The sequence below is a fragment of the Pongo pygmaeus genome, chromosome 9 (assembly GCF_028885625.2).
Source record: "Pongo pygmaeus isolate AG05252 chromosome 9, NHGRI_mPonPyg2-v2.0_pri, whole genome shotgun sequence".
Lineage (NCBI taxonomy): Eukaryota > Metazoa > Chordata > Mammalia > Primates > Hominidae > Pongo > Pongo pygmaeus.
In genome coordinates this window covers 66,206,198-66,233,047 of record NC_072382.2, presented here as the reverse complement: position 1 = coordinate 66,233,047, position 26,850 = coordinate 66,206,198, and the positions used below count along the sequence as shown (strand labels likewise).

General features: G+C 38.8%; 1 protein-coding gene across 9 annotated transcripts in view; it reads right to left on the bottom strand.

Moving 5' to 3' along the window:
* SBF2 (SET binding factor 2) overlaps window positions 1-26,850 on the bottom strand; it is a 544,916-nt gene that overhangs the window by 202,258 nt on the left and 315,808 nt on the right. For all 9 annotated transcript variants that reach the window (XM_063671925.1, XM_063671922.1, XM_054439274.2 and 6 more), the window contains 3 exons: window positions 26,120-26,218; window positions 4,910-5,114; window positions 931-1,040 (listed from right to left, as the gene is read on the bottom strand). In XM_063671925.1, the coding sequence (XP_063527995.1) occupies window positions 931-1,040; window positions 4,910-5,114; window positions 26,120-26,218 (414 nt within the window). The remainder of the gene's footprint in view (window positions 1-930; window positions 1,041-4,909; window positions 5,115-26,119; window positions 26,219-26,850) is intronic.

Sequence of the window (26,850 nt, the reverse complement as noted above, 5' to 3'; positions counted from 1 at the left end):
TAAGAAATAGGATGTGAAAGTTGAAAGCAAAAGAAGTGAAAGACTCCAACTATAAGAAAACAGAAACCAAAAAGCACAAAATGTAAAGAGCACTGGGTCAGTTAGTGTAAAGGTAAACATTTCTACATGCTTTACCAACTCCTGAAAATAGATATTCAGAACTATGACAATGAGTCAGTAAGAAACGGTTACATTATGTTCAGCATGTTTCATTGAAGAAGGCAAGAAAACATGCTCTAAGGAGGCACATTTAAGTTCAATACTACAGTTCCTATAATCCATTACATATTCTAACTAGATTCTTTGCAATACATAAAATTATATTAAAATGTTAAGTTTTGGCCAAGCATGTTGGCTCATACATGTAATCCCAGCACTTTGGGAGGCTGAGGCGGCTGGATCACTTGAGGGCAGGAGTTCAAGACCAGTCTGGCCAACATGGTGAAACCCCATCTCTACTAAAAATACAAAAATGAGACGAGCGCAGTGGTGCGTGCCTGTAGTCCCAGCTACTTGGGAGGCTGAGGCAGGAGAATCGCTTGAACCTGGGAGGTAAAGGCTGCAGTGAGCCAAGATCATGCCACTGTACTCCAGCCTGGGTGACAGAGCAAGACTCTGTCTCCAAAAATAAAAATAAAATAAATAAAATGTTAAGTTTCTAAGTAATATGCCAAAATAGCGTTTTGAGAACAATGTTTAAAAGTTTGAGAGAAAAAATTACTATGAATATATTTCTGGTGGTCATATAATTAAGCTTGGCCCAACAGCTTTAAATCTTAGACACTATTCATTTAAAATGATCCAAACAATGAGAGGATACTTTATTAGGAAAAGGGATAGAATTAAAGAAGAGAGAAGCTGGTAACCTCGGCACGTAAATCTGAAAGGGAAATGATAAATGCTTACTTGGGAAAGGTGACATTTTATTACCTTTTCAGTTTCCAAAATTTTATTTTCAAATATGAATGAGATACAGTTTCTGACAACTTCTAGTCTTTGTGCACTGTTGAAAACTGTCGTCACCTTGTCCATTATCGAAACTAGTAAAAGAATATAAAGAAAGCACAAATAAATTAAACTTCTTTGGTAATTACAAAAGCAGACAGACTATTACTTTAAGACTGTAGGTTGGGCGTGGAGGCTCACGCCCGTAATCCCAGCAATTTGGGAGGCTGAGGTGGGATGATCCCTTGAGCCCAGAGGTTTGAGACAAGCCTGGGCAACATAGCAAGACCCTTCTCCACAAAAAATACAAAAATTAGCCGGGCATGGTGTCTTGCACTGTAATCCCAGTGACTCGGGAGGCTGAGGTTGGAGGACCACTTGAGCCCAGGAGTCCAAGGCTGTGGTGAGCTAGGACAGCACTACTGAACTGCAGCTGGGTGACACAGTGAGACCACATCTCTTATTAGAAAACAAACAGAAACTGTTGATATGACCTACACCTTATTTTTTTCCCTTATTACAGAGCATTGAAAGTATTCCATATCATTATTTTGATCACATGTTCCAGTGCTGAAGTATCAGGCTAGCTGATTAATAATTTCACAGGATAGATTCTAATGAGACACTTAACTTTTATGCAAACTAATTCACATGGCAAAGTAAAATTATATTAAACAAAGGCAAACATCTATTTTAAACTTTGTCTACAACAAGTAATATTGTTAATATTTCTAAGATATTACCAAAGAAAAACTACATTCCACAAAATATTAGACATTACACATTTGAGTAGAGGGGACTTGAAGGAAAGATGTAGTGCAAAAAAAGAGAAATGATCATGATCAATGAACTGTTATACTGGCTTAGGAAAGTCACTTTTTAGTCATGCAAACCTAGCACCTTTCACCTTTTACCATAGGGTTAGAAAATTCTAGTGTATTACCTAGGCTACTAAGCTAGTTACCTAAATAAATTTAACTTATTAAGATAATATTAGAAGGATATAAATGAAAGTAGTATTTATATAAAATTTATACTTTCACAAGGAACTATACTATGCCATTTGTTTAAATGAGGTAGTATTAATAGTTCTTTTTTTGTATAAATTTAAGGGGTACAAGTGCAGCCTTGTCACATGGACATACTGCATAGTGGTGAAGTCCGGGCTTTTAGTGTGTCCATCAACCAAAATGAAGTATATTGTAGCCATTAAGTAATTTCTCATCCCTCACTCCCTTCCCACCCTCCCAGCCTTCTGAGTCGCCAGTGTCTTATTATTCCACACTTGATGTCCATGTGTACACATTATTTAGCTCCCATTTATAAGTGAGAACAGTATCAATGGTTCTCAAGCCAAAAAGACTACTTATATTTTATGGCTACTCTTTGGATTCTAAAGGTACAATCCCTTCACCTTCTCCCATACCTAAGAAGAAAGACTATCATATTTTACTCATTAGTATTCATCTCATCAATACAAAACCTATATTCTTCAAATAATGTTTTAAACTTTTTTTTTTTTGAGACGGAGTTTCACTCTTGTTGCCCAGGCTGGAGTGCAATGGCACAATCTTGGCTGCCTCCCAGGTTCAAGTGATTCTCCTGCCTCAGCCTCCCAAGCAGCTGGGATTACAGGCATGCGCCACTGCACCCGGCTAATTTCGTATTTTTAGTAGAGACAGCGTTTCTCTATGTTGCTCAGGATGGTCTTGAACTCCCGACCTCAGGTGATATGCTCACCTCGGCCTCCCAGAGTGCTGGGATTACAGGTATGAGCCACCGCGCCCAGCCTTAAACTTTTTAATAAAACTAATTATATGCTCACAATAAGCTGCAAACGTAATACAAAGAAGATCCTTGTACTCATCACCCAACTTCCCCCTATGGTGACATCTTTCATAATTATGCTTTATTAGGATCAGGAAAACAACTGGCATATTACAATGAATGAGACTATAGACCTTACTTGAATTTTACCAGTTTTCTTCAAATTATTTTTAATCATGTAACATTAATTTCCTGGTTAAACTGATTATTTCACATGACTTTTCTCTCTGAAATGCTCATTCATAATTGTGGGCTCTGGTGCTTCCCAGACACATAGGTTGGTGGCATAAACTGCAAATCTATCTATATTAGAATAGAAAACTTACAATCTCCAATTAATAACATACTTTATTGAGAGAGCAACATGTTTATGTTTATAAACTTTTAATTCTAAAATATCTTTAGCAGTATTTTAAATTTTCTTTAGGCTGAGTTATTAGAAAAAACATATTTTCTTTTTCTCTTTTTTTTTTTTTTTTTTTTTTTGTGAGACAGAGTCTTGCTCTGTCACCAAGGCTGGAGTACAGTGGCGCGATCTTGGCTCACTGCAACCTCTGCCTCCTGGCTTCAAGTGATTCTCCTCCTGCCTTAGCCTCTCAAGTAGCTGGGACTACAGGTGCATACCACCACGCCTGGCTAATTTTTTGTATTTTTAGTAGAGATGGAGTTTCACCATGTTGGCCAGGCTGGTCTTGAACTCCTGACCTCAAGTGATCCGCCCACCTTGGCTTCCCAAAGTGCTGGGATTATGGGTGTGAGCCACCACGCCCAGCCAGAAAACATATTTTCTTGTAATAAATATGTTTACTATCTGGAATTTTTTTCCTTTGGAGAATCCAACCTAATTCACATTTTATACATGCATCTAATTAACCAACTTCAAAATATATCAAGAAAAACGGGAAAAACTGGAAAATAGGGAATTCTGCTATTATAATGGGAGACTTTAATATTTCTTCCTCAATAGCTGAAAAAAAGACAAAAGTCAGTAAAGGAAGACAACCCACAGAATGGAGAAAAATTTGCAAATAATATATCTGGTAGGGGACTTATATATAGAATATATAGAGTATGGTTACAACTCAATAATAAAAAGGCAAATAGCCCAATTTCAAAATGGGCAAAGAGACAGTGAAATGACCAATAGCACATGAAAAAATGTTCAGTATCAGTGGCTGAAATTAGAACGAAAGAAATCTAAAATGGCACAACTGCTTTGGAAAATGGTTTGGCAGCTCCTCAAAACATTAAACACAGAATTCCCATATGACCCAGCAATTCCAATCCTAAGTATACATCCAAGAGAACTGAAAACATATCTACACAAAATCTTGCACATAAATGTTCACAGCAGCATTATTCATAATAGCCAAAATGTAGAACCAACTCAAATATCCATCAACTGATGGATAAATAACCAATGTGATATATATCCAAACAATGGAGTATTATTCAGACATTTAAAAATAAACGAGGCCTGGTGCAGTGGCTCACGCCTGTAATCCCAGCACTTTGGGAGGCCAAGGTGGGCGGATCACCTGAGGTCGGGAGTTCAAGACCAGCCTGACTAACATGGAGAAACTCTGTCTCTACTAAAAATACAAAATTAGCTAGGCGAGGTGGCGCATGCCTGTAATCCCAGCCTACTCAGGAGGCTGAGGCAAGAGAATTGCTTGAACTCAGGAGGCAGAAGTTGCAGTGAGCCGAGATCGCACCATTGTACTCCAGCCTGGGCAACAAGAGCGAAACTCCATGTCTCTCTCTCTCTCTCTCTCTCTATATATATATATATATATATATTCTCAAATTAAATAGTAATAATGGTTGAATGAGTCTGTAAATATACTAAAAATCATGGAATCGCACATTTTACATTGGCGAATTTACAGTATGTAACTTATATTTCAATAAAGCTGTTATTAAAAAAAGAAAAGATTCTATAGTGGCAGTGGTTGGGTTATGATTACTCTTTTTGGGAGGCAGTGAATGAAACAGTTTCTGAGTATTGATAATGCTCTGATTCTAGCTACAGGAGTTTGTTCACTTTGTGAAAATTCATCAAATTGCACACTTTTCCTTTTTGGGTCTTACATCTTTATAAATAGTTTACTTTTAAAACAGACAGACAAATACATACCAACAGGTGGACCTGCTGGCACAACACATTTCTTTTCTATTCGTGTGGCAGGAGGTGCATTCTGGTTCTTAGCAACATTTTCCTGTATTAATTCCTGAACCCGGGCTTCATTAATCTTTGGGAAAGGAAGAATATGAACTCGCAAGTGGGATCCTTCTGTTGGCCGTGGAACTTTCTGGAATGCCATATGAGGATTTGGATTCTCCTGTAATATCAGACATAGGTAAAATTACTCCAAGTTAAAATAACAATGGCAGATCACCAGGAAGGGAGTGGGAGCTTACAGGGACACGAGCTGGGTGGTTATACATACATTCTTATATACGCCATAAAACATGAAGTACCAAAATATTACTTCTTCTTACATGCTCTATCAGCAGCATCTGATACAGTTTGGCATCTGCCTTCCTCTTCCATGAACACTTTCGTTACTTGGTTTCTAGGTCTTCTTGCTACATCTTTGTCTCCTTCTCATCTCCCTAATCTCTTAACAATGTGAATATCTCAGGGCTCAGTCCTTGGGTCTTTTTTCTATTAACACTCATTCCTTGGTGATCACTTCCAGTCTCCTCTTTAAACCATAAAAATACCAACAATTCACAAGTGTTTTTCTTTAAACAAGCTTTCTCCTAAACCCCATACCCACATGTTTAACTCTCTATACAATATTTTCACTTGGATTTTTTAAAAAATTCTAAACCTATGTCCAGAATGGAGCTCTTAATCTTCACCCACCTCTATCCCTGCTTTCTTCAGTCTTCCTCACATCATAAATGGCACATTTATTTTTTCCAATCATTTAGACAAAAAGCTTAGAGTTATCTTTAATGCCATTCTCTAACACCCAGCTAACCATTCCTCTGCAGATCTTGTGGACTTTACCTTTAAAATGTTTACAACTTGGCCAGTTTCACAACACTTTGGTTCAAGTCAACACCTCATGTTACAGCAGTACAACAGTCTCTTAGTCTCCCTGCTTCCACCTGTACTCCTTCATTCAACACTGCAGACTATGTGATCTAGTTAAGAGTATGTCAGTTCATCATATAACCGTTCTGTTCATTCCAATGGCTTGTCATCTCACTCACAATAAAACCCAAAGTTCTTGAAACAACTTACAACTCCCTACAAGATCTGGCCTTTCTATATGATGTGTCCTGCCATGATTTCTTTCATTTTTTTCTGCTCTAGACACACAGAACTTCTTGTTCCTGACTCAAAGCCTTTGCACTTAACTGTTCTCTCTGCCTGGAATGCCTGTGCCCCATGAATCTGTACAGCATCCTCCTTCCTTTCTTGCATTTCTTAGCTAAAAGCCACCTTTCCTGATCACCTTATCTAAAATTATACTCTCTCCCCCAACACACCCCATCCCTGTTATATTTTTCTCTATATCACTTATCACTCTCTCACATACTTTACATTTTATTTAACTTGTTTATTGTCTATCCTTCTCTCCATAAAATAAAGCTCCATGAGGGTAGATGTATACCTACTCCATCTAGAAACTGCCTGGCACATAGCAGGCACTCTAAAGCTCTTCCCACTGCATCTTAATGAGGGGGACACAATGCTGAACACACATAAGGATTGCAAGAATTGAATTAAATGTGTCAGCTAATATTTTTGTAGACTCTTGGGGTTGGCATGAACTTTTTAGTCATCTAGTTAAGCAGGATTAGATCTCAAACACTCCAGGTAGAATGGAATCCATTCTTTTATAAAGTTCTCTAGGGAAGGCTGCTTTACAACTATTCTTCATCAATTCTAACACTTATTCTTTGCAACCAGAAAATTCCTTATTCCCACTGAACCTATGTTATTGATGCTGTAGATTAAACTCAATACTATCCCATATATCAAATTTTTTTTTTTTTTTTTAGACGGAGTCTAAATCCAGACTGGAGTGCAGTGGCGTGATCTCGGCTCACTGCAAGCTCCGCCTCCCGGATTCACACCATTCTCCTGCCTCAGCCTCCCGAGGAGCTGGGACAACAGGTGCCCACCACCACGCCCGGCTAATTTTTTGTATTTTTAGTAGAGACGGGGTTTCACTGTGTTAGCCAGGATGGTCTTGATCTCCTGACCTCATGATCCACCTGCCTCGGCCTCCCATACATCCTCTTGACAGTTAAAATGGCCAACTGCCATCACTTCTTAGGGCTGCTCCCCACAATTCTTTTTGGTTATATGGCCCAGACCTAGATAAAGAAAACGCTGGGCTAAGGCAAATGATATAGTTAGTATGCCTCAGCAATATAATAGAAACACACTGCTTCCTCCCACTGCCGTTAAGTGTCAAAACAGATGGGTTCCAGTTCTTGCTCTAATCCTTATTATGTGATGCAGGACAAACAACTTTGCCTAAGTTATATAATTAAGCTTATCTTATATAAGGCTCCTCAGAAGGTGAAATCAGATTTAAAATCTGTTCTTGCCAAAGCAGCTCTCATACATGCTCTGTATTTCCCCCCATATCTAGCAAAGACAGGGAAAAATAAGTAAGTAAATCCTTAGTCCAACTCTTAGTAATCACTCTTTCTAAACCAAATGTTGAAAAACTGTTTTACAATTCTGTCTGGACTTAACACCAATGTCACTGGCCTGTAGTGTCTAAAACTGCCCTTTTCAAAAAGCAGTATTTTTGTTCTTCTCTGTTCTTTAGGCATGACTCTTACTCATATACTGTCTTCCCAAAAATAATAAATATCAATTCTCTAAAACACATTGGGTAGATATCTTTTTTTCAGGCTGGCCAGGTAATTCAGGTGGATCTTGAGGTCTGAATTATTTAAAGTATATTCATTACTTTGGTTTCTATTTATACTTTCTTTATAATAAAAATTAAAACTCTAAACATATTGCCCATGAAGTAAATATTTATAATAAAATTTAAAACTTGGAAAAATAAAAGTAGAAATAATCTTAGTAACACCAGTATTTTTTCTAGTTATATATATATATATTTTTTTTTCTATTGTTATATTATCTGTCTTCTGTCTTTTTCCAAAAACGACTTGGGGTGGTTTAGAAAAAGCAGGATGCATTGGCCAGGCACAATGTCTTATGCTTATGTAATCTCAGCACTTTGGGAGTTCGGAGTGGGCAGATCACTTTGGTCCAGGAGTTCAAGACCAGTCTGGGCAACATAGTGAGACCCCATTTCTACAAAAAATAAAAAAGTAGCCAGGCATGGTGGTGCCTGCCCATAGTCCCAGCTACTCAGGGGACTGAGGGAGGAGGATAGTTTAAGCCTGGGAGATGGAGGCTGTGGTGAGCCGTGATTGCACCACCACACTCCAGCCTGGGTGACAGAGTGAGACCTTGTCTCAAGAAACGAAAAAAAAAAAGAAAAAGAAGGATGCACATATCACTTCTAGTCAAAATCTCTAAAGAGTTGGTCTATAATTTGGTAAGTTCATCCTAAACTTTATAGGACATACAAAGACCAAAAATAGTCAAGGAAATTCTGAAGAAGAGTTAAGTGGTAGAGTTAAGATTTCCAGATATCAAAACTTACATAAACCTTTAACAGTTAATACAGTACAACAACTGTTATTAGTGAAGGGTTAAAAGGATGAATGGAATAGAATAGAGAGCCCCAAAACAGGACTATGTGAGAAAATATGATAGAGATAGGTGGCATGACAATTCAGGCGGAAAGGTTAGACAATTCAATGAGAGGTAGTATAACAAAGTATTTTTAGTTCATGATCTCTGATTTCAGAACGCCTCGTTTCAAACTCTAGCTTGGCCACTTACTAGTAGTGTGACCTGGTGCAGTGCCAATTCACTTACCCCTTGTGTTGTAGTTTTCACATCTGTAAGGAAGATAATAATATAGTACCTACTTCATAAGGTTCTTATGAGTATTGAACGAGCTGTTACAGTAAAGCTGTTAGAACACACACACACACACACACACACACACACACACACACCCCACCCCAGAATGAATCTAAAGTCTGTTTTCCAAAAATTTTGGCTACATTCACTTAAAAATATTTATTCTCTTATTGTTTGCATATTCTATGGCATGGTACCATGCTTCTATAACTAAAGCCATCTGTTTCTCCCAAGATTTCCATCACATTACCAACTACTTATATTTTAGTAATTATAGTAGTAGTATCCAATATGTTTTTTGTTTGTTTGTTTGTTTTTGAGACAGTTTCACTTTGTTGTCCAGGCTGGGGTGCAGTGGCGCGATCTCTGCTTGCTGCAACCTCTGCCTCCCAGGTTCAAATGATTCTTCTGCCTCAGCCTCCCAAGTAGCTGGGATTACAGGTGTGCACCACCACGCCTGGCTAATTCTTTTGTATTTTTAGTAGAGACGGGGTTTCACTATGTTGGTCAGGCTGGTCTCGAACTCCTGACCTCGTGATCCACCAGCCTCGGCCTCCCAAAGCGCTGGGATTACAGGCGTGAACCACCACGCCCAGCCCTCCAATAAGTTTTAAAAAGAAAGCATTTATGTAAAAAATATGTTGCTATAAGTTATTAACAGTCTTTCCAGAAGCAATTAGAAATATTGTAAACCAAATCCATACACAATTTAGAATTATAAGCATTCAAAAGATCATGTTAAAACAAAGTTCAAAGTTGAATATCTGTAGTTGTATAGATATCCTACACCAAAATGCAGATTAGGGATTTTGTTAAATTATGATATATTTAGCTGTGTTTAGAAGATTCGAAAAAGACTCATGCCCCAGAATACAGTAATATTTGGTTTTCTGGCTCCTGAGTCTGTATACTGCTGCCCTCTAACGGGCAGCATGATAAATGTAAAGGACCACATTTGCTACCTTGAACCTAACTTGGTCACGAAATGACTTTTGAGAAGACAATAGCAATGAGAGGAGGTTTAGGGTAGGGCTCACTGTATTCTGCATATACTTAAAAACATCTGCTCTTACTTGTAACACAAAATGTGTTTGGACTGGTCCCTTGAACGTCACCAAGCTCATTAAAAGCTACAGCCCAATTTTGTGTTGAATCTCCTTGTTGAAATAAGGAAATCTGTTATTTTCTGACAGTACAAAGCGGCAGCCAAATTTTCATCTTTGATTCCAGAGAAATGCAAATATAAAGTAATAAACAAGGGCTAGACAACTAAACACTTACAGTGAACCTGGCAACATTTTTTTCCAAAGTAACCAAAATAAACCACTGAAAAGAGTTTGGCAGAATGCACTGTCTTTTACATTTTGAATTTGGATAATGATTTTCAAGGAATGGTCTCTATAATCCTGCTTTAAGAGTATACTTTAGTAATTCGAGGTAGAATGATTTTTCTCAGACATGAAAAAGTGACATATACACACATCATCTGGTCTGCAGCACTCCCGCAAACCCCCCAGCTTTGGTAGGCTAAGTGAGAATATGCCTAGGGGTTACAGAATATAGGCTTGAAACTAATTTCAAATAAAAGCAAAGCAAGGCACAACAAAAGCCCCAAACCCCAATGGAAATTCAAAGTAGGCAACAGCCACCTTGGGAAAAAGAAAATTTTTCCTATGCATTGGTCTCAGCACTGAAAGACAAATCAATATGATATTGTCAGAGCTTACCAAGCTTCCCAGATTAATTCAAGTATTTGAAATTATTTAATGTGCACAAATTACACTTAGAGCTATGTGGGATAGCAAGTTACACAAATTTTTTTCTAATACAATTGATGGCAATACTGTCACTGGAGTAAATTGTTAAACATTGTCAAAACGTAACTGGACTCTTTAGAGTTGCCTGGTAGTGTACATGACATTGATGGAATGACTCATCCTCAATTTTCCAACTTCACAGGACTTTCAAGGATCACATCCTTGTGAGATGACTGAGACATTCAATTGAATGTCTTATCCTTAATACAAATACATTTGGTAGATGACTTTAATATCTGATATGCTGGTTGCCCTAATTCAGGGTTTCTCAACCTATGCACTAATTGACATTTGGGCTTGATAATTATTTGCAGTAAAGAGTAGGTGTCCTGTGTATTGTAAGATGTTTAGAAGTATCTTTGGCCTTTATCCACTAGATGACAGTAGCACAGTCCCTCCAACTGTGACCACCAAAAATGTCTCCAGATCAATTTCATGAAGTAGGGTGGGAGGGTTGCTCCTGTTGAGAACCACTGCTCTAATTCATGACTCCAGATAGAGATTTCCTATTCTAAGACAAGTACTCTTGTCACAAGTACGAAGGCAATATACAGTGACCAGCTAACAGTCCTACAGTCTCACTCACCTGCTGAAATACAATTTACAATCACAATGAGATACCGCCACATACCTGTTGGAAAGGCTAAAACAAGAACCCCCCCCAACACCGCCAAAAAAAAGAAAAAAAAAAAAGAAAGAAACCAGCAGGGCGCAGTGGCTCATGCCTGTAATCCCAGCACTTTGCAAGGCCGAGGTGGGTGGATCACGGGAGTTCGAGACCAGCCTGACCAACATGGAGAAACCCCGCCTCTACCAAAAATATAAAATTAGCCAGATGTGGTGGGGCATCTGTGTAATCCCAGCTACTTGGGAGGCTGAGGCAGGAGAATCGCTTGAACCCAGGAGGCAGAGGTTGTGGTGAGTCGAGATTGTGCCATGGCACTCCAGCCTGGGCAACAACAGTGAAACCCTGACTCAAAAAAAAAAAAAAAAAGAAACCAACTGACAATACCAACTGTTAGTAAAGATGTGGCACAAATGGAATGCTAATATACTGCTGGTGAGAATGCAAAATAACGTAGACACTTGAGAAAACAGTTTGGCAGTTTCCTATACAGTTAAATATTGTATTACCATATATTCCAGCCTCCCACTCCTAGGTATTCATACAAGAGAATTGAAAACTTATATTTACACAAAAACTTATGCAAATGTTTGGGGTGGTTTTATTCATTATTGCTAAAATTGTTTTTCAGTTGGTCAACAGGTAAATAAAACTTTAGTCCATCCATAAAGTGGATTACCACTCAGAAAAAGGAATAAACAACTGTATGAAGCAACATGATTGCATCTGAAATGCACTGTGCTAAGTGAATGAAGCTAAACTCAAAAAACTACATAATGCCATTATGGAAAAGACAAAACTACACAGACAAAAAAATTGATCAGTGGTTGCCAAGTGTTTGAGGTGGTGGGAAGATGTGACTATAAAGGAGCATGAAGGAACTTTGGGGGGTGATAGAAATACTCTACATACTTACTGTGATGCTAGTGGTTGTATGACTTCACGCATTTGTCAAAACTCCTAACTGTAGATTAAAAAGTATACATTTTACTGTACAAAAAAATTAGATCATGATAAACCTGACTTATAAGTGAACAAAGAAATCAGATAGGACGGGAGAGGGGGTTCAATTTGAAGCCTATGCTTTGGGGGTAGGGCTTCATTTCATCATCATAATCTATATAAGTCGTTTATGTCTATGTCTTGACTCTCTAAAGGTAATCACAATATTTTACTTCCTTCCTATAATTAAAAAATTCCTTTATTCACAGTTGGCAAACAGTATAAATGTCATCAGTTTGCCTGGCAGTGAAATTAACATTTTGCAGAAATGTAAAGGGTGTAGATTTTATTTGATTTGGACTAGTTATTTCTTATATTTGAGTTTTGTTCTCCCATTAGGATTCTAACACCTATTTGGTTCAATGCTGGGCTATGAAATATCCATAAGGCACAATTAGAAATCTCCTATTATTATTATTATTATTATTTTTATTATTATTCTTTTTTTTACTATTTATTTTTTACTTTTATTTTTTACTATTATTCTTGTCTTGTTGCCCAGGCTGGAGTACAATGACGTGATCTCGGCTCACTGCAACCTCTGCCTCCCAGGTTCAAGTGATTCTCCTGCCTCAGCCTCCCGAGTAGCTGGGATTACAGGCACATGCCACAGCTAATTTTTTGTATCTTTAGTAGAGACGGTGTTTCACCATGTTGGCCAGGCTGGTCTCGAACTCCTTACCTCATGATCCGCCCGCCTCAGCCTCCCAAAGCGCTGGGATTACAGGCGTGAGCCACCGCGCCTGGCCCAGAAATCTGATATTATTTTACACAGAATTTTAGGTTCTTTAATATTTCCTTTAACTTTTCCTAAAACTCTCAGACAAAGCCAGCTATGGTGGTAAGTGTCTGTAGTCCCAGCTACTTGGGAGCGTGAGGTGGAAGGAACGCTTGAGCCCAGAAGTTTGAGGCTGTAGTGCACTATGTTTATGCCCGTGAATAGCCACTGTACTTCAGCCTGGGCAACAAAGTGAGACACCACCTCTAAAATAAAAAGCAAAAAACAACAAAAGAAAAATTGTCAAATTACACATCTAGCAAATATTTTTATACTACTGCAGATGCAAAACAAATTAGAAAAACTGTACTATGTAAAACAATAAAACACATGTCCAACTGATTTCTTTCAGGTTTTTTGTTGTTGTTGTTGTTTTTTGAGACGGAGTCTCACTCTGTCACCCAGGCTGGAGTGCAGTGGCACGATCTCGGCTCACTGCAACCTCCACCTCCCGGGTTCACGCCATTCTCCTGCCTCAGCCTCTCTGAGTAGCTGGGACTACAGGCACCTGCCACCATGCCCGGCTAATTTTTTTGTATTTTTAGTAGAGACAGGGTTTCACCGTGGTCTTGATCTCCTGACCTGGTGATCCGCCTGCCTCAGCCTCCCAAAGTGCTGGGATTACAAGCGTGAGCCACCGTGCTCCACCCAACTGATTTCTTAATGCCCTGAAGTAGAAGTTTTATGAAGTTCTTGTCTTGGCCTATCTTTTTGTCTTGGCCTATCTTTTTGTCTTGGTCTATCTTAATGTTCTCACTTTGTGAAAACATTTATTAGTGGTCCTTTATATGTGCATATCAAGAATCATAGAGGCCAAGGGCATTGGCTTACCCCTGTAATCCCAACATTTTAGGAGGCTGAGATAGGAGGACTTCTTGAGGCTAGGCATTCAAGACCATCCTGGGCAACATAGTGAGACCCTGTCTCTACAAAAAAATTACAAAAAATTAGCTAGGCATGGTGGTGTGTGCCTATAGTCCCAGCTACTAGGAAGGCTGAAGCAGGAGGATTGCTTGAACCTAGGAGGTCAAGGCTGCAATGAGCTATGATCAAGCCACTGCACTCCTTTCTGGGTGACAGGGCACGACACTGTCTCTTTAAGAAAAAAAAAAAAAAAAAAGAATCATAGGGATAGGGCAGGGAAGTAGTTAAATGTGTTCTCATGCAGACACTGAAGATTCTGAAAGCCAAAAAAGTAGGCCAACCCCCACATTATCAACTGGGAATGGAAAGAAGCTGCATAGATGTGTTGCCGATAATCTCTGTTACAATATCTTTTTTACAATAATCTTTGTTACCAATGCTTACACTGTTTGTCTCTAGTGGGTTTAGTCATTTCCTTCTCCTTCCTTCCACCTAACCCATTCCCCCAAAGTCACCAAATGCCTTTCTTAATTATTTGGGAAGCTCCAGAAAGCTAAAAGAGCAGCTAAGCTCAGTTACAATTCATCCTACTCACATTCCTAAAACCTCACTAAAAAGCAATATAAAGGAGTGGTGAGAAGAGACAGAAAAATTAAGGTATATTTTTCAGGTGCTTCAAAGGGAAATGAAAAGAGGGCCTAGATACACATACCAGACTTCAGTGCAATAAAGTATTTACAAACATCTGAATGGAATCACCAGGTCTCAATTCCAACCCAATAATAAGGAAAGAGTCAAATTAGATGGTTGGTTCTTGCTTACCAAAAGGGAATTTTAGAAATGTGATTAAAAAAACAACAACTGACTAGTTAAAAATAGAACCATGTGGATTATTTTCCTCCCATTGACACCATCCTGCCTCCCTTCCCCCAATTTCCTGCATAACCTAAGAAAGTAACTTTACTGTCATGTTCTGCTTTTTAACTTTATAAAGTATTTACTTCATGAATGATGATTTTATCATCATGGACTTCAGAATCTTAGCACTAGAAGGAATCTCAGACAATCTAATGACAATCCACTGGGATAGTCACAAATTCTTACTCGTCATGTCTGTGTATCCTTTTCTGAAGGATATTAGGAGAATTATGCACCTAGAAAATGCCTGGCACTAATAAGTACTTAACAAATATAATTTATTAAATTAAATGAAATATAATTAGATTGTGAAAAAAATTTCCAATAAGGCCCATGAAATGTAGAAGACATTTGAAGGGCTCTTACCCAGTAATATAATCTCTTAATACTTCATGATGATCACTTTTAAAGTGTCAATTTTAAAGGATAGGGATCGTCTGTGTTTTTGTTTGTTTGATTGTTTTTGTTTTTGTTTTTGAGACAGGCTCTCACTTTATCACCCAGGCTGGAGTGTGGTGGCAGGACTTCGGCTCAATGCAGCCTCAACCTTCTAGGCTCAAGCCTCGACCTCCTGGGCCGAGGCGAGTGGATCCCTTGAGCCCAGGAGTTCCAGATCAGCCTGGGCAACACGGTGAAACTCCGTCTCTACCAAAAAATACAAAAAAATTAGCTGGGTATGGTGGCATATGCCTGTAGTCCCAGCTACTCAGGAGGCTGAGGTAGAAGGATTGCTGGAGCCCAGGAGGTCGAGGCTGCAGTGAGCCGAGATTGTGCCACTGCACTCCACCCTGGGCAACAGAGTGAGACCTTGTTTCAAACAAACAAAAAGAACAACATGTAAAGTCAACTACTGGAAACATCATTTTTTCCAATTGGAGACGATCCAGCCTTATTGTGAAAGAACACAGGCTTAGGAAATGAATAGATGAAAATTCCTAATTTAAAATCTGGATTTAATCACTTAAGAGTCATATGATTCTGAGCCAATTATCCCCATTAAAATGGGGATAATGACACCTGCCTTACATTGTCGTTATGAGGATGAGAGATAATTGTATGTAAAGTGCTTAATTCCATGCCTGGCACAATATAGCTAACTGTGCTCTCATGCAGACACTGAAGATTCTGAAAGCCAAAGTGGGCCAACTCCTGCATCATCAACTGGGCATGGAAAGAAAAGCAGTATATTTATATATGAACTCAATATTTATTATTATTATAATAGGTCAAAAGAAATTTCTCATATGATCATGCTGTAATTACTTCTACACAGCCACTATAAGTGGCAAAGACCAGCACACAACAGAAGTTTTCCTTCTAACAGAATTCTACCAGATTTCTTTTTTAAGTTTTAGTATACTAATCATGAAACACATTTATTATATCAGGCATGGTTATAAATAACTAAAAATGTGATCAGTCAATAAATTCAAGTAACAGATCTTGGCATGCAAGTTGCCAGAAAAATAATTTATACTTTTGCTAAACCAATATTATGATTTAACGTGTGATGTATTTAGAAATCTGAAAATATTGTTTCTTAGTAAAGAAGCTAATAATCTACAAGTAACAGTCAATTAAAGTACTTCTGTGTTAAGTAATTTAAAATTGAAATTAAATTCATCTTTTTTTTTTTTCTTTTTTTGAGACAGGGTCTTGCTCTGTTGCCCAGGCTAGAGTATGGTGGCTCAATCATAGCTTACTGCAGCCTCAAACTCCTTGGCTGAACTCCTGGGCTCAAGCAATCCTCCCACCTCAGTCTCCTGAATGGGCAGGACTACAGGTGTCCATCACCACATGTAATTTTTTTTTTTTTTTTCAAGACAGAGTCTTGCTCTGTCACCTAGGCTGGATGCAGTGGTGTGATCTTGGCTCACTGCAACCTCTGCCTCCCGGGTTCAAGCAGTTCTCCTGCCTCAGCCTCCCAAATGGTTGGGATTACAGGCACGTGCCACCATGCCTGGCTAATTTTTGTATTTTTAGTAGAGACAGGATTTCACCATGTTGGCCAGGCTGGTCTCGAACTCCTGACCTCAAGTGATCTGCCCGACTCAGCCTCTCAAATGCTGGGATTACAGGCATGAGCCACCATACCCAGCCTCTTGTAATTAAAAAAAAAAAAAAAAAAAAAATTTGTAGAGATGGAGTCTCACTATATTACCCAGGCTGGTCTTGAACTCCTAGCCCCAAGCGATCCTCCTGCCTCGGCCTCCCAAAGTGCTGAGATCACAGACATAAGTTACCATACTCAGCCTAAATTCATCTTTTAACAGGCACAAGAAATGCTATGGCTAATGATTTCTGCATGTGTTAGTAATATTACTGTTCCCTTAATATTACTGGCAGACCATATCTATTTCCAGAATTTATAATGAACCACTAGCAATTGATAAAACAGAACTTAATAATTTTTTTTTTTTTTTTCCAGACGGAGTCTCACTCTGTTGCCCAGGCTGGAGTGCAGTGGCAAGATCTCAGCTTACTGCAAGCTCCGGTTCACGCCATTCTCCTGCCTCAGCCTCCCGAGTTACTGGGACTACAGGCGCCTGACACAGCGCCCGGCTAATTTTTTGTATTTTTAGTAGAGATGGGGTTTCACCGTGGTCTCGATCTCCTGACCTTGTGATCTGCCCGCCTCGGCCTCCCAAAGTGCTGGGATTACAGGCGTGAGCCACCGCGCCTGGCAAGAATTTTCTATTTACCAAAATTTAGATAAGTATAATTCATAAAAGATGGATTTTTTTGTTTTAATATGAAACCTCTGAACTTTACTTTGCTCTATTTCAAAAAAGTATTTATTCCCTCAAAGAAAGATCACATTCTAAATGTAGAACTTAAAACTCAGAAATAATGGAATAAAGAAACGAATGTTTTAGTATCCCTGCTTGTATCCAATTGGTTCTCAAATTTCAAATGAATGTGACAAAGCACTGACTAATAATCCAGTGTCCAAAAAGGTCCATCTAGTCAAATCACTAAATTAAACAATACCTGTTGTGGGTCAAGATACTGACCCTGAATTCTTCTTCACTATTTCCTTAAAAATACATCTTCCCCAGAAGCTAAATAAGTGGTACTCATTAAAGCTGGCAACAATAGATACCGAGGACTACTAGACAGGGGAGGAAAGGAGTAGGGAAAGGGGTAAAAAGTGACTACTGGGTACTCTGCTCAGAGCCTGCGTGATGGCATCAATTGTACCCTAAACCTCAGCATCACACACTAAGCCCAGCTAACAAATCTGCACATGTGCCCCCTAAATCTAAAATAAAAGTTGAAATTATTTAAAAAATGTTTGAAATCGGGAAAAGCAAAAGTTTACTTGATTTATAATTTAATTTCTGTTATTTTTTCAAGAGATATACAACCAATAACCACCATCTTATTAGTAAGATTTTAATGTTCAATTCTATATTTTCCTTATGAAAAGACTAATGAGAAAATGTATAACCATTATTATATTTTCATCTTTGGATGCCAATATTATATTTAAATCAATGATATGGCTCTAAATTTAGATCAGTTGAGTTGTCTTTGCAGAAGTTATTTGCTATACAGATAAAGTATATGTTAGAACCACAAATTAAAAGAACATTTCTACTTTGACAATGTTTAGATTAGAAACAGTATAGAATGTTACATTTCTGTCTTCCAGAATTTTTTTTGTTTACTAAAGTCAGGACCTAATCGTAATGAAAAAAAATTACATCTTCCCTCAACTTTTCCCTAGAGGACTATAGTTCTCGCTTACTTTACTTTTCTTAGGACTCAAAACTTCACAGCAGGAGAAATAAGGAACACTCATTAGCCCAAATCCATTTTTCCATATGAATATAATCTCTGTCATTTTATGTTCTTTTCTTTCCTGGTGTTCAACTAGTTATTTCACACTTCACCACATCTGAGTGCTTTTAACTTATTGCATTTCCTCTATCCATGGAATATTTTCATCCTTGTGTTTCTGTGGTCACTTGCCAATTTGCTTTTTTTCTTTCAGCTTTTCGCTCCCTCTGTTCAAAACAATGCAACTCCTGACCAGCTGACAACCACGGTGCCAAGCCAAAGCAGAGGACACTGGTCGGTTCTGTCTGAGGTGGTTCTGGTCTCCAGTGAGTCTAATCTTTATGTCTTACAAGAGACCCAAATGAAAACCATAATGAGGGCAAATGACAAACTGAAAAAATTGTTACTAACATGTTTTCATAACACACTGACAGGAAAATTACTTTGAAAAATGTGGTCTATTTTGATATACAGTACCAACTGTAATATCTCATAATTTACAATCCAGAGCAAAAAAACTATCACAGAAAGAAGAAGCTTTCTAGTTCTGTGAACAAAATACTTTATTTAACAGTATATTTTAAAAATTAATGACTGTCTAAATAGAGTAGATCATGGCAGATGGGAGGCAAGACTAGATTGCAGCTCCAGACAGAGCAGCATGTGGAGGCTTGCATTGTGAGTTTCAGCTCCAGATCAACTGGAAGAACAAACCAGCAATCTGGAGAGGACCCACAGATCCTCGGAAGGAAGTGAACTGCTCCTGCGGGATTTGGGAGACACCCCAAATACTGTGAGAGCCCCAACTGAGAAAGTGGGAAAGGAAGACCCTCCTCTCCCGAACACACACCGGAGAAGCTGAAGGTCTGTTTGTGGGAGAAGTTGCCGACTTTACCTAAAGCTGAGTCAAGTTAGAGAGCCCAGCGAAATACAGGGGTAGAGAAAGCAGCAGAAAGGCCCTGGGAGCTTGCTGGGTCCCAAAGCAGCCCATTCCTGCCTGGCACCACAGGGATCCCTCGGGAGGGTGGCCAGAGGAGCAGCGGGTAAAACTCCACAGGGAGAAGGAATTCTCTAGCTGAACTTTGTAACTATTTGAATGGGGTGAGAAGCCCCCGGGCTGGTGGGGGCTGCAAATCCGGGTAGCAGACTTCACAGGCAGGGGAAGAACTAAAGCACTTTTCTTTCACAGCTGGGAGGCAAATAGCCTTGGGCAAGTTTTCAAGCCCGTCTGGCAGCCCGTCTTGCCGCCCGTCTTGCCCTCCGCCTGGAAACAGACTCAGGGCTACTGGGGGGCACAGTGGGAGAGAAACTGGCCCTTCTGTTTGCGTGGGAGCTGGGTGAGGCCTGTGACTGCTGGCTTTCCCCCACTTTCCTGACAACTTGCATGACTCAGCAGAGGGAGCCATAATCTCCCTAGGTACACAACTCCAGTGACCTGGGAATCTCACCCCCATCCCCCACAGCAGCCACATCAAGACCCGCCCAAAGAGAATCTGAGCTCAGATAGGCCTAGCTCCATCCCAACCTGATGGTCCTTCCCTATCCACCCTGGTAGCAGAAGACAAAGGGCATATAATCTTGGGAGTTCAAGGGCCCTGCCCACCACTGGTCCCTCTCCACACTACTACACCTGACGCTTTCTGGAAGGCACCACCTCCTGACAGGAGGCCAACCAGCACAAAAACAGAGCATTAAACCACCAAAGCTAAGGGCCCTCATGGAGTTCACTGCACCCTCCGCCACCTCCACCAGAGCAGGCACTGGTATCCACAGCTGAGAGACCCATAGATGGTTCACATCACAGGACTCCGTGCAGACAATCCCCAGTACCAGCCTGGAGCCGGGTAGACTCGCTGGGTGGCTAGATCCAGAAGAGAGACAACAATCACTGCAGTTCGGCTCACAGGGAGTCACGTCCATAGGAAAAGAGGGAGAGTAGTACAGCAAGGGAACACTCTGTGGGACAAAATAATCTGAACAACAGCCTTCAGCCCTAGACCTTCCCTCTGACAGAGCTTACCCAAATAAGAAGGAACCAGAAAACCAACCCTGGTAATATGACAAAACAAGGCTCTTCAACATCCCCCCAAAAATCTCACTAGTTCACTAGTAATGGATCCAAACCAAGAAGAAATCTCCAATTACCTGAAAAAGAACTTAGGAGGTTAGTTACTAAGCTAATCAGGGAGGGAGCAGAGAAAGGCGAAGCCCAATGCAAGGAAATCCAAAAAATGATACAAGAAGTGAATGGAGAAATATTCATAGAAATAGATAGCTTAAAAAGAAAACAATAAAAAATTCAGGAAACTTTGGACACACTTTTAGAAATGGGAAATGCTCTGGAAAGTCTCAGCAATAGAACTGAACAAGTAGAAGAAAGAAATTCAGAGCTGGAAGACAAGGTCTTTGAATTAACCTAATCCAACAAAGACAAGGAAAAAAGGGTAAGAAAATATGAACAAAGCCTCCAAGAAGTCTGGGATTATGTTAAATGACCAAACCTAAGAATAATCGCTGTATCTGAGGAAGAAGATAATTCTGAAAGCCTGGAAAACCTATTTGGGGGAATAATCGAGGAAAACTTCCCCGGCCTTGCAAGAGACCTAGACATCCAAATACAAGAAGCACAAAGAAGACCTGGAAATTCATTGCAAAAAGATCTTCGCCTAGGCACACTGTCAGAAGGTTACTCAAAGTTAAGATGAAGGAAAGAATCTTAAAGAGCTATGAGACAGAGGCAACAGGTAACCTATAAAGAAAAACCTACCAGATTAACAGCAGATTTCTCAGCGGAAACTCCACAAATTATAAGAGATTGGAGCCCTATCTTCAGCCTCCTCAAACAAAACAATTATCAGCCAAGAATTTTGTATCCAGTGAAACTAAACATCATATACGAAAGAAAGATACAGTCATTTTTCAGACAAACAAATGCTGAAAGAATTCGCCATTACCAAACCACCACTACAAGAACTGCTAAAAGGAGCTCTAAATCTTGAAACAAATCCTGGAAATACATCAAAACAGAACCTCTTTAAAGCATAAATCACACAGGACCTATAAAACAAAAATACAAGTTAAAAAGCAAAAACAAAAAACAAAACCAAAGCCCACAGGCAACGAAGGGCATGATGAAAGCAACAGTACCTCACATTTCAGTACTAACATTGAATGTAAATGACCTGAATGTTCCACTTAAAAGATACAGAACTGAAGAATGGATAAGAACTAACCAATTAACTATCTGCTGCCTTCAGGAGACTCACCTAACACATAAGGACTCACATAAACTTAAGGTAAAGGGGTGGAAAAAGGCATTTCATGCAAATGGACACCAAAAGCAAGCAGGGGTAGCTATTCTTTTTAGTTGGTTTTTTTGTTTTGTTTTGTTTGAGATAGAGTTCTGCTCTGACATTCAGGCTGGCGTACAGTGGTGCGATCTTGGCTTACTGCAACCTCTGCCTCTCAGGTTCAAGTGATTTTCCTGCCTCAGCTTCCCAAGTAGCTGGAATTACAGGCACCCGCCACCATGCCTGGCTAATTTTTGTATTTTTAGTAGAGACGGCGTTTCACCATGTTGGCAAGGCTGGTCTCAAACTCCTGACTTCAGGTGATCCTCCTGCCTTGGCCTCCCAAAGTGCTGGGATTACAGGTGTGCGACACCATGCCTGGCTGGGTAGCTATTCTTATATCAGACAAAACAAACTGTAAAGCAACAGTGGTTAAAAAAGACAAAGAGGCACAGTATATAATGGTAAAAGGCCTTCTCCAGCAGGAAAATATCACAATCCTAAACATATATGCACCTAATACTGGAGCTCCCAAATTTATAAAACAATTACTAATAGACCTAAGAAATGAGATAGATAGCAACACAATAATAGTGGGGGACTTCAATACTCCACTGACAGCATTAGACAGGTCATCAAGACAGAAAGTCAACAAAGAAACAATGGATTTAAACTATATCTTGGAACAAATGGACTTAACGGATATATACAGAACATTTCATCCAACTACTGCAGAATACGCATTCTATTCAACAGCACATGGAACTTTCTCCAAGATAGACCATATCATAGGACATAAAACAAGCCTCAATAAATTTAAGAAAACTGAAATTTTATCAAGCACTCTCTCAAACCACAGTGGAATAAAACAGGAAATCAACTCCAAAAGGAAACTTCAAAACCATGCAAATACATGGAATTTAAATAACCTGCTCCCGAATGAGTGTTCAGTCAAAAACGAAATCAAGATGGAAATTAAAAAATTCTTCAAGCTGAATGACAATAATGACACAACCTATCAAAACCTCTGGGATACAGCAAAGGCAGTGCTAAGAGGAAAGTTCATAGCCCTAAATGCCTACATCAAAAAGTCTGAAAGAGCACAAACAGACAATCTAAGGTCATACCTCAAGGAACTAGAGAAACAAGAACAAACCAAATCTAAAGCCAGCAGAAGAAAGGAAATAACCAAGATCAGAGCAGAACTAAATGAAATTGAAACAAAAAAAATTACAAAAGATAAATGAAACAAAAAGCTGGTTCCTTGAAAAGATAAATAAAATTGATAGACCATTAGCAAGATTAACCAAGAAAAGAAGACAGAAAATCCAAATAATCTCACTAAGAAATGAAACTGGAGATATTACACCTGACACCACTGAAATACAAAGGATCATTCAAGGCAACACCTTTACGCACATAAAGTAGAAAACCTAGAAGAGATTGATACATTCCTGGAAAAATACAACCCTCCTAGCTTAAATCAAGAAGAATTAGATACCCTGAACAGACTGATAACAAGCAGCAAAATTGAAATGGTAATTAAAAAATTACCAACAAAAAAAAGTCGAGGACCAGATGGATTCACAGCAGAATTCTATCAGACATTCAATGAAACACTGGTACCAATCCTTTTGACACTATTCCACAAGATAGAGAAAGAAGGAACTCTCCCTAATTTATTCTATGAAGCCAGCATCACCCTAATACCCAAACCAGGAAAGGACACAACCAAAAAAGAAAACTACAGACTAATATCCTTGATGAACACAGATGCTAAAATCCTTAACAAAATACTAGCTAACTAAATCCAACAACATATCAAAAAGATAATCCACCATGATCAAGCGGGTTTCATACCAGGGATGCAGGGATAGTTTAACATACAAGTCAATAAATGTGATACACCACATAAACAAAATTAAAAACAAAAATCACATGATCATTTCAACAGATGCAGACAAAGCACTGGACAAAATTTAGCATCCCTTTATGATTAAAACTCTCAGCAAAACTGGCATACGAGGGACATAGCTTAATGTAATAAAAGCCATCTATAACAAACCCACAGTCAACATAATACTGAATTGGGAGAAGTTGAAAGCATTCCCTCTGAGAACTGGAACAAGACAAGGATGCCCACTCTCACCACTCCTTTTCAACATAGTACTGGAAGTCCTAGCCAGAACAATCAGACAAGAGAAAGAAATAAAGGGCATCTAAATCGGTAAAGAGGAAGTAAAACTGTCACTGTTTGCTGATGGTATAATCATTTACCTTGAAAACCCTAAGGACTCCTCTAGAAAGCTCCTAGAACTAATAAAAGAATTCAGCAAAGTTTCCAGATACGAGATTAATGTACATAAATCAGAAGCTCTTCTATAAACCAACAGCGACCAAGCAGAGAACCAAATCAAGAACTCAACCCCTTTACAATAGCTGCAAAAAAGTTAAAATACTTAGTAATATATTTAACAAAGGAGTCGAAAGACCGCTACATGGAAAACTACAAAACACTGCTGAAAAAAATCACAGACGATGCAAACAAATGGAAACACATCCCATGCTCATGGATGGGTAGAACCAATATTGTGAAAATGACCATACCACTGAAAGCAGTCTACAAATTCAATGCAATCCCCATTGGAATACCATCATCATTCTTCACAGAATTAGAAAAAACAATTCTAAAATTCATATGGAACCAAAAAAGAGCCCACATAGCCAAAGCAAGACTAAGCAAAAAGAACAAATTTGGAGGCATCACACTACCTGATTTCAAACTATACTATAAGGCCATAGTCACCAAAACAGCATGGTACTGGTATAAAAACACAGACCAATGGAACAGAATAGAGAACCCAGAAATAAACCCAAATACTTACAGCCAACTGATCTTTGACAAAGCAAACAAAAACATAAAGTGGGGAAAGGACATCCTTTTCAACAAATGGTGCTGGGATAATTGACTAGCCACATGTAGGAGAATGAAACTGGATCCTCATCTCTCACCTTATACAAAAATCAACTCAATATGGATTAAGGACTTAAAACCTAGGACCTGAAACTATAAGAATTCTATAACATTGGAAAAATCTTTCTAGACGTTGGTTTAGGCAAGGATTTCATGACCAAGAACCCAAAAGCAAATGCAATAAAAACAAAGATAAATAACTGGGACCTAATTAATGAGCTTTTGCACAGCAAAAGGAACAGTCAGCAGAGTAAACAGACAACTCACAGAGTGGGAGAAAATCTTCACAATCTATACATCTGACAAAAGACTACTATCCAGAATCTACAGCAAACTCAAACAAATCAGTAAGAAAAAAACAATCCCATCCAAAAGTGGGCTAAGGACATGAATAGACAATTCTCAAAAGAAGATATACAAATGGCCAACAAACATATGAAAAAATGCTCAACATCACTAATGATCAGGGAAATGCAAATTAAAGCCACAGCGCGATACCATCTTACTTCTGCAAGAATGGCCATAATCAAAAGATAAAAAAACAGTAGATGTTGGAGTGGATGTGGTAACAGGGAACACTTCTACACTGCTGGTGGGAATGTAAACTAGTACAGCTACTATGGAAAATGATGTGGAAGATTCCTTAAAGAACTAAAAGTAGAACTACCATTTGATCCAGCAATCACACTACGGAGTTTTACTCAGAGGAAAAGAAGTCATTATTCGAAAAAGATACTTGCACATGCATGTTTATAGCAGCACAATTCACAACTGCAAAATCATGGAAGTAACCCAAATGCCCATCAATGAGTGGATAAAGAAACTGTGCCAAATATATATATATATACATATGCACACACATATGTACATATATACATATACATACACATACACACACACACATACATGATGGAATACTGCGCAGCCATGAAAAGGAATGAATTAACAGCATTTGCAGTAACCTGGATGAGATAGGAGACTATTATTCTAAGTGTGATGTAACTCAGGAATGGAAAACCAAACATTGTATGTTCTCACTGATACGTGGGAGCTAAGCTATGAGGACACAAAGGCATAAGAATGATACAATAAATTTTGGGGACTTGGGGTGAAGAGTGGGAGGGAGGCAAGGGATAAAAGACTACAAATATGGTGTAGTATATACTGCTTGGGTGATGAGTGCACCAAAATCTCACAAATCAACACTAAAGAACTCACTCATGTAACCACGTACCACCTGTACCGCAATAACTTATGGAAAAATACATAAATAAAAAAAATTAATGACAGTCTAAATAAATATACTTACTTACATTTTTGAATAGTTGCTCAGCAAGTTCTCTGACATGCTTTATCATCTTCACTGGGTTATTTTCTTCAACTTTAATTCTCTCTACTTCAAAGGCTACCAACTAGGAAAAAGAATCAAATGGCAAAACATCAATTCCAAAATATGCCAAATTCAAAAACTGTGATAATTTCATACAATTTGCAAGCCAAAAAAATCCAACATATACATTATTTTTAAAACAAAATATTTTAGGTTTTGGGGTTTCATCTCCATTCTGGGATTAAAGGGTCAATCAAACCCTTGAATTGTCTAGTGGTCCCTCCCTGAGAATTTAGGGCCCTATTTCTTCTAGGGAAAAGTCATTTCTGGAACTCAGAGAGACCCTGTCATTCCACGGGCCTCAGTCAGAGAAATTCAGACAGTCAGAAAGTGTCTAAACATTTCCTTAACTCACAAAACATGAACCAAATGTTCAAGTCAGGATGCTCAGCCTCTAGTCCTAGCTCTGCTGACAGTGTGTGAACTGGGACAAGGCACTTAAACTCCCGAGCTTCAGTTTTCTCATCTCTGAAATAAGATGGAAGAACAAGATGACCCTTAGACTCCTTCTAGTTCTCAAACTATCTCTTTATTAACTAATTTACTGGGAGAACTGTGTGAGTCTGCATACTTAGGGTAAAGAAAAGAAGGCTGACAGAAAAAAAAAATTGTGGGAGGGTAAATAGATGGACGACAAAAATAAAAAGCTACAAT